The 18917-nt window shown below is 37.1% G+C and overlaps 1 protein-coding gene across 1 annotated transcript in view; it reads left to right on the top strand.

The window, feature by feature from the left end:
• Nucleotides 1-18917, top strand: part of ARHGAP42 (Rho GTPase activating protein 42) — a 277391-nt gene that overhangs the window by 151058 nt on the left and 107416 nt on the right. The window contains exon 4 of the mRNA XM_061202658.1: nucleotides 1120-1191. Coding sequence (XP_061058641.1) covers nucleotides 1120-1191 — 72 coding nt within the window. The remainder of the gene's footprint in view (nucleotides 1-1119; nucleotides 1192-18917) is intronic.

Below are 18917 nucleotides of genomic sequence, written 5' to 3'. Positions count from 1 at the left end.
CTCACTATCGTGGCCTCTCTTGTTGCGGAGCACAGGCTCCAGACGCGCAGGCTCAGTAGTTGTGGCTCACGGGCCTAGTTGCTCTGCGGCGTGTGGGATCTTCCCAGACCAGGGCTCGAACCCGTGTCCCCTGCATTAGCAGGCAGATTCTCAACCACTGCGCCACCAGGGAACTCCCCCCCCCACCCCTCCCACCCCCCCCGCCCCGGCTTTATTGAGATATAATTGACACATAACATTGTGTAAGTTTAAAGTGTATGACATGTTGATTTGATACATTTATGTATTGCAAAATGATTACCACCCATGACATTAGCTAATATCTCAATCTTGTCACATTGTTACCATTTCTTTTTGGGGTGAGAACATTTAAGATCCTATGTTTAATTTTAATGCTTTCTAAAGGGATTTTTTAAAAATCAAGATTTCCTTCCAGCATACTGCTCTCCTTAGAAATGTCTGTCTCCTCGTATCCAGTCACTGCCCCTGCCCCACCTCGAACCCCCTCACAATATTCTTGCAGATCAATTTAAAGATTTATCTGTTTTAAAATTTAAATAAAACCCAATTTGGAGTTTTGGGCTAAAATACTGTTCATTGAAATGAAATGTGAACAGTATGAAATGAGAACATTCAGGCAAATCCCAAGTGTAAGGAATCTAATTAAATAGGGAAAAAATAAGCCTTATTTTATTTTGTAGCTGTAGAATTATAACATTCTAGTGGCAAGATGGAAGAGCTTTTATATGGCTCAGTTTTAAAATGATGCTTGAACTGACTACATTAAACCAGTATAATTAAAGGTATTTTAAAATTTAGTATCTGATGTGCTATTTTAGTTAAATTTTAGAATATGAAATTTAAATATTTAAGATCTCACCATGTGTACGTGCTTTCACATTATTCACATTATTGTTAGGATGAAGTGAAATAATTTGTGAAAACAATTATAAAGTAGAAAAAGACTATATAACATGTGAGGTATTTTTATTTCATTTATAGAAACAAAGGAGAAGAAAAGCTGTTTGTTTAAATAAGTGGAATAAAGGAGCCATCTTTATTTCAATATTGTTTGCATGACTTATACAGAATTTAATGTATTTGCATTTTTGATTTCAGATTCAAAACGCTAATGATGTATTAATTGCGCCACTTGAGAAATTTCGCAAAGAACAAATAGGTGCAGCAAAAGTAAGTGTTGCATTTTATTATTCTTTGGATATTCTCCTGATAATTAAAGATGACAGACGTAATTTCAGATGTTAACATTTTTGAAATTAGAATGACCTTTTAAAACTTCCGTACGTCATTTAAAGTTTTTGCACAGAGCCTATTACAAAGACTGGAATTCTTTTAAACACAGAAAAGATATTATTCTTCTACTGAATCGAGAAAAAGTCAGCATAAGTGGGTTCCTCCCATTCCAACAATGGTAGGAAATTAACTGTTTTAAAGACGGTGAAATTATGGTAAAAATATGAGGAGCGTTCCTAACATCTATATAAAATAAAATTAGGCATGAGGTATGTATATTGAAAATTTAGGTAGTAATTATAAAAGACCTTTTATTATTTTTTGTATTTTTTATTCTTAATAAAAATATTAAGAATATAAATAAAAATATTAAGAATATAATATAAAGTGTTTGTGGAAAACTTTAGACATCTTTGTCAGGCCTTTGCATTAATGTTTAATTGGTTATGGATCAATTAAAATTTCCCTGAGCCTAATAATTTCTGAAATTTACTTGCATCCTCTTTCTTAGATCCATGTTTAACTACCTTCTCAACATCATGTAAGGACATAAAATTTGGGTTTCCAAAATAGAACCCGTCATCTGTCATACTTCCCCTATCCTTTCTCTGATTTGGTTTTCCAATTAGTCAATGACATACCTCTTCCTTCTTTGAGCAGTGCTTTCATTCTCCTGCAGGAATATTTCTCCTCTATTCTCCTCCCTTCTGTCTGAAATATTGAAATAGCCTACTAGTTGGTCTCTACGTCCCCACCCTAATCTGTTAACAAATTTTTGCCATGTTTAACAGTCGTTCTTCAATGATGAAACCTTCAATGGTTGTCTCTGAGAGAGAGAGTTTAATCTCGATAATGACATTTTTTCACAGTGTGGCCACTTTCTACGTTTCAGTATACCTCCCTCGTCTGGTACAACTGTCTGTTCACTAGTCCCTGTATATATCCTGGCTCTACTAATGGCTTTGCCCGAACTTTTCCCCTCCTTGGAATATTTCTTACCCTTAACTTGTTGAAGTCTTGCTAGCTCTCCATGGTCTCTTATATTCCAGCACCAGAAAGAAGCCTTCCTTTATGTGGGTCTTTCCTCGTATATCTGTTCCCCTTCCAGAATTGATTTTTTTTTCTTACAGAATCAAGTAGTCCTTATGCTTATTTCCTGTAAAAAGCTATCACAGTCTGCCTTGAACCAGAGTTTTATGTGCATTTCTCCACCAATTATGAGCCATTATCAAGTCAAGAACTAAACCAGAACCATTTCTGTGTTAATTGAGCAAACATTTATCAATGTCTTGGTTGGCCCACTTGTGGCAAGTATGGTGTTTGATAAGATTAAGGGATACAACTGTAAACAAGACAGACAAGCTCCCTGCACTTGTGTCATTTATTATCTTTTGTGTATTTACAAATGCACTGAGGATTGTTATACAGAACTGCGGGGTGCTTTGTGAGAGTATAATTAATGGAACTGACCTTGTCCAGAGAACCAAGCAATGCCTTCTGGTGGAAGTATTGGTTAAGCAGAGAACTAAATGATGAGAAAGAAACAGCTAGAAATGGGGATACAGGGGCAGCAAGGGAGGAACCTTCTTTACACTCCAGAAGAGGGAACAGAGTAGGTATGAATAAAGGCCTTGAAGAAGGAAAGAGCCTGGCATTTTAGTGGAAAAAGTTTTAATGTGTTCAGAATATAGAGGACCGTGGGGATGGAGGGCATGTGCACGCCTTTGTATTTACTCCTTATTCTATTTTACTCTTATTCACTGATAAGATAAAGAAAAGTTGTAGGTAGAGGAGTGATTATATTTGATCAAAATATTATAAAATATTTTGATATTTTAAAATACCACTCTAGTTGCATGCCATGCATAGATTGGAGGAAGCAGGACTGCTTGAGGGAAACCATGCTTAAGAGTTAAAGGACAGTTATTTTGGATTCAGAAGGGAACACTGGCTGTGGAGACAACGGGACGTATTTCAGAGGTAAAATGGAAAGGGTAGGAAATGGGTTACATACTGGGAAGTAAGCAACAGGACATTTCAGTGATGACTCCCAGGGTTCTATGTTGTAAAATTGGGTGTTTTTTGGAGCCACTTACTGAGATAGGGAACATTTATGTTTGGATGGCAAAGATGGTTTGCCATGAATGAATTCGAGGTTTCTCTGAGTCATCCACATGGAGGTGGTGAGTTAGCAGGTGTATGTTCAGATCTGAATTAGAAATATGTTTGGGAATTGTCCTCTAGGTGATAATTAAAATCATGGAGATAGATTAGATCCCCCTGGGAAAGAGTAGATTGAGAAGAGGACCTAAATTCTATATAATCTGAGAACTCTCAACATTTGATGTTTGGAAAGAAAGAAAGACAGATGAGGAGGCTGAGAAGGAAGAAGCAGAAGAAGGGAGAAAATACAAGAATGTGGTGTCTCAGAGCAAGAAAAAGTCTTTTCAAGAATAATAATAGCTGATCTTTCTTGAGATCTATACTGTAAGATAGATTTCACTGAGCTCTTACATCTGTGACCTGATTAAGTCCTCACAAGCAACCTTAGTGTTGAGTACAGGTGTTACCTCTGCTTTACAGTGAGCAAAATGATGAGGTCACCTGCATGCACCATTTCACAGAGCTCGAAATCAGACTATGGATCTGAAATCAAGCCATTTTCCTTCAAAGCCTCGATTTACCATAGTTCACTTCATCAGTGATATTTTTATGAAGTTAAAAACCTTTGTGAAGAATTCTTTCTCTAGCACAGAATATTCCAACTTTTTGGCCCATTTAAAATAGTAAATTTCGTATGTGTATAGATTCTTATTTGCAGGTTTAGGTTAGCTACAGTTGCAGTAGCATGAGCAATTACACCCATTTTATTTTGTTTTTAAGTATCTCAATTGCTGGACAGATCAGCTGGGGACACACAACAGTGTTCTATGACCTTGCCTACTCGTTGGGAGGTTAAACTTGTAGTTGAATTAATTCAGATGAAATCTTGAGCATAAATATGGTTGTACTGGGCCTCTTGGTGGCGGTGATTCTGTGTATTTTATTTGCCTGATGGCTCTTAGTACTATATTGTTTCTCAGCTGCTAAGTAATCCTTGTTTAGTAAAGTGAACAGAAAGCAGGCATTCTCTTCTGCAATATTTGTATAGGTCAATTTTCTTTTTTTCTGTTATTGCAGAAACATCTTGGTAGGAATAAAAATCTTGAAAATGTTGATTTCTTTCTATCTCTTTACTTCCTGTTTTACTTAGGTATTTTCTTACTTGGTAAATAAAGTTAATTCTACAAATGACACTCTTACACTTTTCACAGTCTTGACAGTGGAGGTTTCCCACAAGTGTGTTCAGGCTGATGAGTCAGCTGGAAGGCAAGAGTGTCAGTTAAGGTCCACTGCAGTCAGGACCTCCTCAGCTTGGACCTAGTGGAAAACAACTGAGTCAGAGCGGCCCTCTCCTCACAAGCAGATGATCCTATTTAACCGAAGTGGATAAAGTCCATGGATCGCAAACATTTCCTTTGTTAAAGTGTGTTTTTGAGACACACTTGAGCTTTGAGCTTTGAGACACCTGATACTTTGCTGTGGAAAGCAAGGCCCTGAGCGAGTTACAGTTGTGGGAAAAAAACACTGCATCTGTGAGAGGCATTAGAAAAGATTAATGATGGGGTTGTTGAACTGAAGGACAGAAGAGATGGGTCCTGCTTTGTGAATAGCTAAAGATTAGAAGAATTATCCATAAACACTTGTCAAGAATGTATTTATTTAAAGGTTCTTAGTCTGAGGGGGTATGCAGAATGAAATTGTATTGCAGGCCTGACCTATTACATGTGTCAGACATAGAAGTGCATGTTTGGTTTCTTTAATTCATCTCCTCATACACTGCTGACTTAAATTCTAGAAATGAGTGGAACATAGGTATTCCGAATGAATAATGCCAGCTAGAATTTCCACAATATGAATATCCCTAGAGCAGCATTATTATAGAGCAAGATGAGTTATAACTTGTTTTCACACTTTTTTGTATATATTAACAGCTATACTTCATTGTATTGGAAGCGTCCTCCTTGCCCCCAGAGAGAATGAATTGTACGTCATGTCTGCAGTTTCCACACGTGTTCCTGCATAAACTGGCTGACTCCAAAATATTGGTAGAACTTCATATCTGAGTTCCTAGTCAAAAACAAATGCATTAGGGAGAAATCTGGGTGACCAGTGGCTCATTTTCCACGTATAAACGGACTGAGCAGCTGGCTGGGGGCAGAATTAGGACCAGAACTCAGTTCCTCAGACCAGCAGTCTTTTGACTACTCCATGCTGCTCTTTAGAATACTCTTTTGTGAAATATTTTTTTCTCTACTTTTAGCAAACAAATGTTTTAGTGTGAAATATCTTAATGATAAAAATGTTGTAAATAAGCCCAAACTTGCCCACTTTGAATCAAACCTATGTAATGTATCTGTCTTGATTTAAAAATTCCCCAGCACAGGCCTGGGCAGTATGCCTCCTTGTAATGGAAAATATCCTTTGGTGATAGGCCCAATGGAGCAATCACCCTTCCTGGGAAGGGGGAATGAATCACACCTTTAGTCTACCCCTGGGCTCAGGGTACCCCACAGACCCCTCTCAACAACCCTCCCTCCCAGCGTTTAAACTTTGTGCCTTTGGCCATCTGCTGGGTCTGAAGATATTTTATGCAAAGAGTTCTTGGGCCCCTGAAGTCAAGGATGGGGGTGCTGGCAGCTGTCACCTCTCCCCTCTCCCCAGGGATATGCAACCCTTAGAGATGGCCTCAGAGCCCCCTCCCAGCCAGTGGGGAGATGGACCCCTCCCTTGCTCAGTGCCTCCTGGCTGGGCCTTCACCCCAGGGGGTCCATATATACATTTGGTAAGCCCACCCCTCCCATGTTGCATGCGTGTTATACTCTAGAGCCAAAGTATAGCCCTTCCCCCTGTAGCCTCTGCCCTGCCTCCCCCTGCTGGGGTGGTGGGGGGATGACTGAAGTGTCATCCTAGGTGGATTTTGTGGAGGTGGGAACAGGGGCGTTGAGACTCTAAAGCAGTAGACAATCCCCAGATACCATCGGTAGATTTGGAACTGCATTTGTTGTTTATTTTATATGCATATATTTTAGGGCTGTAGATTTACTTTCCTAATTTGTTTTCCATAGCTTATTCCTGAGCACAAAATGCTAATAATCGATTACATTTATTTTTCCTCGCCCTGGCCTTTGAGGCAGTTGGGACCTGCAGCATCATCTTTTCTACTAGAGAGACCAGAGGCGGAGAGAATTCGGGTGTGAGCTAGGACTAGAGAAACTTGGACCTCCCACCGAGAGGCTGGGAGGCAGAAGTTTGGCTGAATGAGTGTTAGTTTCACACGGGGCAGGGGGCTGGGGGGATGGGGACACTTAAAACCTGCAGTTACTGAATCCCTTCTCCAGGCGGGCCCTGCTCTGTCATTAGGCCTTGTGGATACGGGAGCCTGGACTATCTAAATCCTCACCTCCCTTTTTTTTTCTTTTCTTTTTGTTTGGATGTTTTCACATGTCTCACTTATACCAAAGGGAAAGAATCTTCATTAAAGTCCATATTTCTTCTTAAAAAAAAAATTCCTCAGCATACGGTATGCAGTTAACATGGTCTGGTTTTATTAGATAAGAGACTTGAGAAATACTACCCGTTAAAGTTAAAAAGTACATTTTCATTTCTATGGGAAATGTTTTTAAGACTGGTTTTCATTTTCATTTAGACCTTACTGGAAATCATGTGAACATTCTTCCATGGTTTTAAAACAAAAATAAATGATATAATATTAGTCATATAAAAATAGAACTTGATTTTCTTTACCTTGATTTCTATTGAAAACTATAGTAGAACTGGATAATTCTTGTCCTTTTGTTCTGTCCATAATAGAGTTTGGTTCTGCCTCTGAACATTTGTTAATGACACGGCAAGGCATGTTAAAAAATAATAATTTTAACGTATAGTACCTAAAGAAATCTGTGGCTAAGTATCACAATTAATTCCTTTTACAACCTTAAGATTTCCTTCATGTGAAAAATGGCTGCATTCTAATTTGTTGTCTCAAATATACAAATGGTTTAGGGAATCTAGAAGAATTACAGATACTTATTTCAAATTTAAAAGAGTTTACCACTAAAGCGAGTTATTCATCTAATTTAATGCATAATAAATACTTTGGACTCATGATGAGAACAATCCAAAAGGGAATTCTCTGGCGGTCCAGTCATTAGGACTCTGGGCTTCTACTGCAGGGGGCACTGGACCTCCAGGGAGTTCCCTTTTGGATTGTTCTCATCATGAGTCCAAAGTATTTTTTATCCATTAAATTAGGTGAATAACTCAGTTCAGTGACCAGCATATGGTTACCATAGGAGAAGGGGGGGAGGGGTAAATTGGGAGATTGGGATTGACATATACACGCTACTATATATAAGATAGATAACTAATAAGAACCTACTGTATAGCACAGGGAACTCTATTCAATACTCTGTAATGACCTGTATGGGAAAAGAATCTAAAAAAAGTGGATATATGTATATGTATAACTGATTCACTTTGCTGTACAGCAGAAACCAACACAACATTGTAAATCAACTATACTCCAATAAAAATTAATTAAGAAAACAAAAGAAACTGGTTTATAGGATCAGAGTATGGATTTAAATCACCTTACTTTCCTCCTGTTTTCAACAGGTCCTACAGAGAATGGTCAGGATTGGTTTTTCATATGTTGCTGATGGCCACTGAGCTGAGTCTCTCTCTTAGACAGATATTCTCTGGCAATGACTGTATTTGGTACTGAATTCTCTGGGCGAACTAGAAACCATTTGATAGTTGTTTTGAGACTACTTAGGAATCCCTTTATTGTGCCTTCTATCAGTAGACTCTATTATGTTATATAGAGTTGTAGAATTACTGATTTTGTTATTTGATCACATTTTTAAACGATAATAGTTACGCTTTATAATAGTTAACCAGGTATTGCCCTAAGCACGTTACATGTAAACTCATTTAATCCTCACAACCAACATATTAGATAAGAAAACTGCTAAAACTCATTTTATAGATAAATAAAATGAGGTGCAGAGAAGGTAAGTAAATGGGCCGAGGTCACATGACTAGTAAGGAGTAGAGTTAGATTTTAAACAGAAATGAGATCAAGCCTATAGAGTACTTTAGTAGCACCACCACATGTTTGATGCTCAAGAAATACTCATTCCTTTTCTCTGTTCTCAGAGAAAATTGTCTGGTTAACTCATTTAGAGAGCAAAATAATGTCTTTTAATTGTTTAGCAGCCAGTTCTGTGGAGTCATACAAACTTGAAATCAAAACCTGGCACTTAGTACTTATAGGAAATGTGAACTTGGATAATTAAATACTTTTTAAAGTTTCGCTATCAGAAAAATGGAGACAATAATAGAACCATCGTCATAGAATTAATATGATAGCATAATTTGACATTTCATATAAATTGCTTAGCATAATTTCTTCCACGTAAGTACTAGGATGTTAATTGCTCTTATTTTATAATTAATAATAGTTACTGGTATTATATCCTTTCTGTCAGCATTAATCAACGTACTGCAGTAAAAGTAAGGTCATTGTTCATATAGGTTAGTTTGCCTTATTTTTTTTCATGGACAGAGACAAATGCAACTTGATTGCTAAATATTTAGATAGAGTGGTTCACGGGGCTACCAAGCAAGAAGGCCTTAGATATACATTACCTATAATTTAATAACACTATACAGTCTATGGGGCACTATTACTTATAACAGTCTAACAAAATTGGAAGTATCGTCATTCTTCAGATGACTCTCCGAGACCCAGAAAGATCAAGTGGCATTGCCAACAACCCAGAGGTGCACATATGTTCTATCTGGGACTCAAATCCAGACCTTCTGATACCTAATTCAGTTGTTTGGCACCTGACTCCATCATGGGAATGTAAACCTTTTTTTTTTTTTATAGTTTATTTTTTTTTTATAGTGTATTTTCACCATCCTTTACAGCATTCTTATGAGGCGAATATCAGCCCTAATTGACCCCATTGCCACCACTAGAAAAACAAACCAGATCACATTCCTTGCAGACAGTGAGTCAGTAGTAATCTGTATACTTGACAGGTGGTACCATTCAATGTCTCCACATGCTCTGAAAATTCTGAGGGTATCATGTTCTTGTGTATATTTCAGAACCTGACAGTCATTGGAAAAGCTGAGCCTCACATAGAGTTGGACTTCTGGATAGGGATGTAACCCAAAAACCACTTTGCTGAACAATTTAATTTATATATATTACATCAGTATGTATTAAATGTGTATTGTGTTTACATACATATGTAGATTATTATAAGTTTATTAAGTGACTACTAATTGCTCAGATAAGAACATATGCTCTTATAATTTGATTACAATAAATTGTAAATAAGGTTATCACTATTTTCCTTCCTAATTATTCTTATGTTATTTATGTTAATTATTATATGCCTGAAGACTGATACTTAAGAAACATTTTAAGCTTCCCCACAAATTGTATTTTTACAGATGATCCTTATGCTAAATTTTTAGGTCAAATATATAATTTTTAAAAATTTTCACATAATTTACAAGTGCCATGCATAAATAGGAATTGAAAAAATACAGTGGAGTCTCACTAAGGAGCATCATTGTTGAAATCAATGCCCAGAGATCTGGAGAGTGAAATCTGCTGTACAGTTAAGATTCTTTTCATTCTTCAGTGGTCAGCCTTCTTCAGTGAGAATCAAACCTGTTTCCTTGTCGAGAAGGTTTCTCTGTAGCAAATCCAGTTACTTAGGGTTAACCTGGTGGAGGGAGAAACTCTAATGAACATTTTCTAGGTCTCTTGCTTCTAATAGAGACAACAGTGAGGAGTTGGAGAGTTCCACCTGCACAGAGCACATTTCCCTAGTGAACTTTGTATCTTCTCCAGATAACAAGGTGGTTTCCTTGGTTCTGAGACTTGTTGTTTTTATTTGTAGATACATTCTTTCCTCTACCTCATCTGCTGGCTGCCCTGCTGCAGAAGAGTTTCCTACTTGAGAGTTTATGCCTCAAATCCATTTCACCATATATATGTTGGTTCTGAGCATGCTGTACATGTTTCTATTTTTACTTATACCTTCTCTGTTCAGGATTACTGCCTTCCCAGTGGTCCTTGAGATGGTTGGGAGGCTATCAGTGACTTACTTTTTTTTTTTTTTTTTTTCCCAAATTTAAGTGGTTGGAAATATTCTGAAACATTTAGGAGACTTCATATTGACTTCTGTGGAAAACTCAAACGAGAACACAATAAAACTGGAAACATTTTATTTTATGTTTACATTTTAGAATTCAGAGCAAGTTGCAGATACAAACAGAAGTCCGTTTCAAGCGTCAGGAATATGTTGGTCAATAGTAAGCACCATTTGATGTTAACTACGGAGCTCTGATAAAATGACTACCATCAGTAACCTAAGCTATCCTTTATTTGATTTTATAATGTAATAGTTGCTTGTTTGTTGTGAAAAAAAGAAAAACAGAAAAATATCAGAGTTTATTATCAGGGTGAGCTAAGAAAGAAAATGAAAGATGAAGGATTTTCCAAATCATTTTTATAGAATACTAATTTTTACACCTTGTAATCTATTCTTTGGGGGTTTTGCAAATGAGTTATGCCAGCACTTGACTTTTAATGGTGCTTTATTGGTCTGTTCCTATTGCCATCACCTATATTTTATGTATATCAAATTGGAATTAAAACTTTATAATACACATTGAAGTAATTAGAAACCCTCTAAAGACTATGAATCAGTGTGTTAAATATTTAGGAAATGTATACAGATTTAAAAATTATGAAGAATCTCAGACTACTTCCCCTAAAAAATTAATTAAAACCTTTTGTTACATTGGAAATACAGAACATTTTCATGTCTAGTTCAGCAAAAAAAAAATTTACTGAGTACCAAATGTCAAAGTTACCAGGGACAGTATTTGTCAGAAAGCATCTGAATTTGTTCAACATCCCTGTTAAGTTTAGGTTTTTTTTTTTTAATATGACACTGTTCTAACTTACCAAACTCTTGTTTTCTATAAACAGCTTCAATTTTTCAGTGTTCTTGTTAAAAATTTGGCAGTGGAAACTGAACATGAAGCCCCAAAGAGTATCTTGTTACTACATTTTAAAAAAGTATCAATATTGACCGATAAAATTATTTACCTTTTCACTGTTCATGTCACATTGTTTATTCAGGTCAAAGTAAAATCTCAGCATCTCTTAAGCTAGAGGTCTTTGATTCCATGCTTGACTGGTAGACTTTTTGGATTTGATGGAGACTTACAATATGTTTCAGTTACTTCATTCCAAAGTCATGAGGTCTTTTGGCATGTAGATTTTATCATCTAATATATTGACAGGTTCTCTACTACCTCATCCTCCTTTCCAAGCTCTGAGTCATTAGAAATCTGATGCACATGCCATCAGTCATCTTGCCTTAAGTCACTGATATGAAAACATTCAACTGCATGGTGTTGATCTGCTTTATACTAGGCATGGTGTTCAGTCTTGCGGACGCAAAAATAAAATATGATGCTTGCCTTCATGGAGTTCACAGAATAGCAGAGGAAGCCACAGGGAAACAGATAATTAAGATGGAATGGGTTTAGTGGTATATCTGAAATATGCCTGTAGTCTTATATAAGCACAGTGGAAGAAACAATTTATTCTGCTTAACTGGGGAGGCGGGCAAAGACTTTTATGAAGTTTCAACATTCAGCAGGTGCAATTTAAAGGCTGGCAGAAATTTTCCAGTCAGTGTAAGGGAAAATAGCATCCCAGGCGAAAGAAAAGTCATAGTGACATAAAAAAAATTGTGATGTGGCTTAGAAGCTTGATATATTCTAGTGTGATTAGAGCTGTTGCGTTTAGCCTTTTTTAACAGCGACAACAAAAACATGAACCGCATTAAGAAATGCACTTTATATCACAATTCAATGAGTATATGTGCTAATATACTTCTATTACTACATGTGATGTTATCTGGTATTTTCTATTGTATTCTATTCTAATCTATTTCATTAAAACAAATGCTCGTTATAACTCATGAAATTGATTGTATAATTAACCAGTATGTCAGAACCCATAGTGTGAATAAATATTGGGCTAGAGCTTAGTGTGTGTATGCAAATGGAAGACGTGGGCAAATTAGTGAAAAATGGGGCAGTGAAATTAGTGAAAAAGACTAGTGAAAATTTCACTAATTAGCAAATTAGTGAAAAATACCAGCTGGGGCAGAATAATGGGGAGTTTTGTGCTGCACCAAGGAGTTTTTTTGGTTAATGATAATCATGATGATTATCAGGATATAATAGATATTGATCATATATGTCAGACAGTTTTCTAGGCAGCTCACATACATACTTTTTGTTTAGTCTTTACAACAGCCCTATGAGTTAGGGGCTATTATTTTCACCCTCTTCTTACCAATGAGTAAACTGAGCCACAGAGAGGGTAATCTAATTTGCCTAGGATTAGGCAGCTAGTATGTAACAAAGCAGGGATTAATCCCAGGCAGTTGGGCTCTAAAACACATGTTCCTAATCATGATACTATTCTCATGTGGCCAGTTGAGTCTTGAATCTGTATTTCAAGAAGGTAGTTTATGGGCATTGTGAATGGCTGGAATCAGAGAGACCAGCTACCAGTCTATAATTCATCAATATCTGCAGTAGAATGTTCAGGATAAATTTTGTTTTACCATCAGGGGATCCAATCATTTCTCTGTACCTGCCAGCCATACAAAACTTGGTAAATAGAAAATCACCCCAGCAGGAGGACACGAGAGTAGACAACCTCAGGCCTGTGTAAGATCACAAAGGTCTTTGACTCTAAGCTCCCGCTGATTACCCTCCAGCACATTACAAACCTCTGGAGTCCTGGTCTTTTCCATGGAGTTCACAGAGGAGCCTCTTTGTTAACCCTCCAGTTTCTTTCCAGCACTGTCTTTCTCATTTTCTGCTTTGATTCAGCAGCTTCTGCTATTGTAATGCTTTTCTTTTAAGTCAGTATAGTTCTCCAATCTACCACATCTTTACTTTTTAAATTTACTTCTGTCCTTCCCTTTGGGTATGAGAGGCTTATCTCCCTATCTGTGAATTCTGCTGTTACCGAGTTCCTCAAGGAAGGGAGACACAGGAGGGAATGAGCCCATTCTCCTGTGTGGTGTATTTGCCAGTTCTTACGCACCAGCACCAGTTCAGAGCAAGTATCACAGTGAAGACCCAGGTGCCTCCATTCGCTTCTACCTCACGATGTTTTCCACCCTGAAGAATGGAAAGTGTCCTTTGTTTCCTTTCCTGAGCTGAGAATATTAATTTTTATGCTTTATGTTTAAGGATTAGCAAACTAGGCCAAATCTGGCCCACTGTCTTGCTTTCGTATGGCCCACAAACTACAAGTGGTTTTACGTTTTTAAATGGCTTTTGAAAAATTAAAAGAAAGGTAATATTTTGTGATAAGTGAAAATTATGTGAAATTCAGATTTTAGTGCCCATAAATAAAGCTTTATTAGAACACAGCATTGCCCACTTGTGTTTTCTATGGCACTCTCACTTTACAACAGCAGAGTTGGATAGTTGTGTCGGAGACCATGTGGCCCACAAAGCATAAAATATTTATTATCTGGTCCCTTGCAGAAAGCAGTTTGTAATTCTTGGTCTAAGGCCTGAAACATATTTCCATTTTTTACCTCTGCAGTCTCTTAGGTCTTCATTCAAACAGGACCTTCTGGAGAAAACCATAATTTGAAAAGCTACATACACCCCAATGTTCATTGCAGCACTGTTTACAATAGCCAAGACATGGAAGCAACCTAAATGTCCATCAACAGATAAATGGATAAAGAAGATGTGGTACATATATACAATGGAATATTATTCAGCCATAAAAAACAATGAGATAATGCCATTTGTAGCAACATGGATGGACCTAGAGATTATCATACTAAGTGAAGTAAATCAGATGGAGAAAGACAAATACCATATGATATCACTTATGTATGGAATCTAAAAAAAGTGATACAAATGAACTCATTTACAAAACAGAAATAGACCCACAGACCTAGAAAACAAACTTATGGTAACCAAAGGAGAAAGAGTGGGGAGGGATAACTTAGGAGTTTGGGATTAACATTTATACACTACTATGTATAAAATAGATAACCAACAAGAACCTACTGTATAGTACAGGGAACTATACTCAATATTTTGTAATAACCTATATGGGAAAATCTGAAAAAGAATATATATATATATATATATATATATAAACTGAAACACTGTGCTGTACATCTGAAACTAATACAACATTGTAAATCAACTATACTTCAATAAAAAAACAAAAAACAAAAAAACAGGACCTTCTCTGGTATCACAGAGTTAACATGAGTTTGATGATTTGTCTTCCTATGTTGGAAAACCACAGAATTTATAAAAAGATAAACTTGGGTGTGACCTTTAGCAGATTAGTGGCTAAAAGTCATATTTGTAACACAAACACCAGAATTTTTATTTGAAGTATATTTATCTTTACGGAAATCTTTTACCTTTGAAGCCAAATATATATTCTCAGTTTATGGCTAGTGTTTGGCACACAAGCCATTTACAAGAAGAAGACGAAGAGTCCTTTTTACCTCTGGAGGAGAATGTATTTAAATACCTAAGAGAAGGCCAAGTCAAAACCACTTACAATTAAATGCTTTTGTTTAGGTTTCAAATCACAACTTGAACTGTTAAATAGGGTGGACAGCCTTCCTCCCAACAGTGTTTTTTAAGTAAAAATGTGGTAAACTTCATCATAGATTTAACCTTCTTTTGTCCATGTGCACAGTTCCTACACTATACAAAAGCAGTCAATTAAAAATGGGAAAAAAATGGGGGGAGGATTTTGCAGATGACTCATTTAACCAAAATTATTAAAATTTGTGGATATGTTTGTATAGACTCAGCACTAGATAACAAGAAACATGTTTTGCAACTGGACAAATATATTAAAGTAAGGTCTGCCATTTTTTTATTCACAGTGGTAAGCAACTCTCTCTGACTTTATGAATAGATTTTGCTTAATACAGCTTCCTACTGTTCTGCCTTTAGAGTAGATTTTGCGTCTTTTTCTTCTGTAGACAGTCGGTAATAAAATGAAGCCAAACCGAATGCTCTCCAGAGACCATGCAGCCCATGTTTGCATTGAGAGCCTGGTGATTTACTGGCTCTGAGTTGGAGAGATGACCTCTACAATTACTGTAGAAACCCAGTGAGAAGTGAAGTGAGCTCACTGTAGAAAGATTCTAAGCATTGAAAAAACTTGCCTTATTTGGTAAATGTTTTTAACTGGTCCCAGCTGGTAATGCTGGTGAGCTCATTGTGAGATGTACTGTCTCTTTAAGCCAGATTCTTGTATTTTTTTATCCTTCAGAATTAGAGTGTTAAATGGTATTTGTTTAGTTTTTCTTGATGTGCTGTGGACTAAATCAAATCTGAAAGAACAGTATTCTACTTTGAAAATTAAAACTCAAATACATTGACACTTTATAAATTTTCTATATGTATTTTCTGGTCTACTATGTTGTTTACCTTACTTAGGCTTTGGGGAATTTTGGTTTTAATGTTTACCTTGAAGAACAAGACTCCTTTGGGAAGCAAATTTGTGTTTACTTTTTGGCTTTACTATGCTTTACTGTGTACACTTGTGTAAGTTTACTCTGCACATTAGGATTTTAGGATGGAATCTGTTAATTGTATTTCCTTTAGTTACTCCATAGGACTTTATGTTTAGAAAACAAAGCCTGCAGCTTTGTGTGGCTTCTCCTTAAAATTCCTGCCTCGGGATTGGTTGTATCCTGAATTTGGCTTTTCAGAGTCAGTTGTTTTAGAGGAAAAAGCACAGGCTTTTGAGTCAGATAAACCTTGGTTTGATTCCTGGCTCTGCCAGGAGTATGTGAACTTGATGACTTTAGGACAGTTCCTAAACTTTCATGATAATAAAAAGCGATGCCTATTCTTCCCAGGATTTGTGAGCATTAATGTGTGTGAAGATGCCTAGTACAAAATTGATGCTTAATAAATGTCAATTTCCATTCATTCTGTTCCAAGCAATGGACTAATTCCAGCTTTTCCTTGGCCTCATTTTAAACTGTCTCCTTTTAGATTGTATTTATATAATCTGGCTTATCCTCTCTGCCCCATCGTCAATTTTCTATTTTGTAGCAGGAGAGAAGGGGTTCTCCATATTCTTGTCATTCAAACCGCTGCCCAGCAGCATAAACTAGGACATTAATAGAAATCCACAATCTTTGGTCCCAATCCAGACTTGTTGAATTAATAGCTTCATTGTAACAAGATATCTAGTTGAGAGGACTTCCCTGGTGGCGCAGTGGTTAAGAATCCTCATGCCAATGCAGGGGACATGGGTTCGAGCCCTGGTCTGGGAGGATCCCACATGCTGCAGATCAACTAAGCCCATGTGCCACAGCTACTGAGCCTGCGTGCCACAACTACTGAAGCCCGGACGCCTAGAGCCCGTGCTCTGCAGCAAGAGAAGCCACTGCAGTGAGAAGCCCGCGCACTGCAACGAAGAGAAGCCCCCGCTCGCTGCAACTAGAGAAAGCCCGCACGCAGCAACGAAGACCCAACGCAGCCAATAAATAAATAAATAAATAAATAAATAAAAGATCTCTAGTTGATTCAAATGCACAATGAAGTTTAAAAAGCACTGCTCTGTATCACTTCCTAGGGATCCACAGCTCTGAAGAGGTCCTCTCTGTGTTGGGGATTATCCCTGGGTTTTGCAGTACTTAATTGGCTTCAGAGAGATGACCCAAGAGAGAACTATGAAAGAATTATTTCTCCCTGCTTCTGTGCTTAACTGTCAGTCAGTTCTGCACATATGTGAACTTCTTTGCTTGTACCACTATCATCTTTGGCTGGATTGTAATTGTAAACTCCTTCAGAGAAGAGTTGGGTTTTTTTGTTTGCTTATTTTTGGTGTTTTTGAAGATAGTAAGTGCTCACCAGTGTCTCTGTGGGTTTTTTCTTCCTGGGGCAGAAGATTGCAGACTTTGGTATCATTATTCCTTTTGGTCTGATTCCCACCTCCTACCTTCAGACCCCCAATTTATCAATACATCCTCTACTTTGTCACATTCCTATCAGACTGAGCTGATGACATTTGGTTGGTTTTGATTTCTCTCCTCCTTCTCTGGCTGTACCCTGGAGCTTTTCCTTCCCTGCTTTTCTTTACTGTTGATAATCACCTCTTCCTCCTCTCTTCTAGCTTACTTCGGGTCTCCTTCCACTTTTACCATTTCCTCTCTGTCCTCATTATGGCTTTCAGGTGAGAAAATCATCTGGCAAAAAAGGGTTAAAATCTAAAACAAAAATATTTTAGGCTTAAATTACAAGATCGCCTCTTAGCCTGGGGTCTGTGGGCTTTAGTAGTCATTGAACCCTTGTCCTGCTCAGCACACAGCCTCGGAGCTGGGCTGTAATTTATCCTCCTACATGCCCACCTTCATCTCTCAAGTGAGAGCCTGGAAGACAGATTATTTATTCAGTTTGATATCTCCAGAGCCTGGCACAGAGCAACACAGCGTAAATGTTGGTATTGATATATTATGTCTGTTGGCTCATTAATGGCAAAATTCTGAAGACTAATGGGCTGGATGTTGAATTTGGGAAACCATGTAAAGAAGATTGTTAATAAAAATACTTAGTAAGATGAGAGCAAGGGACAGGCTTAGTCACTGGGGTCTACAGGAAGGAAGGTAGGACTCCCTGTGGTCTTTGTGGGGTGCCTGAATAGCCCTAGAGGTGAGTGTGGTTCTCCAATTGCAGTATATTCTTAGAACGTAATATCCAGGGTAGTTTATCATGTCTGTACAATACTGAACATTTTGATGCTAGTTATTTAACATTTATGACAACAATTTGTGCATGGTTTTCATCCTTAAAATTTATTGTATGAGTTACACTACTTTAGGCATAATTAGAATGAGAACTTAGTGGCTATTTCCACTCCTGCACTCTCCCTTTCATTTTATTCACTTTGTACTATTTAGTCACACCATTATGTGTGGTCTTACCACTATATCCTCATTATAGGATATAATGTGTAGTTAGTTGTTTAGTCCCTTGATCATAACGTAAAACCTACCAACCTGGGATTGGTATCAGTTGGTTTTCTCTAGTTACTATAAATTGCTCAAGTTATTGTTTCAGCAAAGTTTATAACCACCATAGTAATTAAAACTTAAAACTTGTTTTAAAAGCAGTAAGGCTTTTGTTGGTGGTAGTAGTGGTTTAAAATATGCCACATACGTCCTTTTACTCTAAATGTCCCCAAATCCAATCCAAGGCTTTGGTGTGGCCTTCTTTCTCTCACTCTGTTGTATTTATTTTTAGGAGGCTAACATTTCAAAGCTAGAAATTCATCTTCATAAAAAATCCTTTAAGCCTAATGAACTCAAAAGACATTGAAAGTAATCATTTAGTATTAGCTAGCAAAGTGGTACAAAAATGTTAAATAGAAGCCAAAATGGAATCACTTGATGATGAAGTCACAAAAATGAAAATGAAAGTTATTGGTG

Source organism: Eubalaena glacialis, chromosome 10 (genome assembly GCF_028564815.1).
Source record: "Eubalaena glacialis isolate mEubGla1 chromosome 10, mEubGla1.1.hap2.+ XY, whole genome shotgun sequence".
Classification (NCBI taxonomy): Eukaryota; Metazoa; Chordata; class Mammalia; order Artiodactyla; family Balaenidae; genus Eubalaena; species Eubalaena glacialis.
The sequence above is the reverse complement of the archived record's forward strand: the minus strand, read 5'-3'. Positions and strand labels throughout refer to the sequence as shown.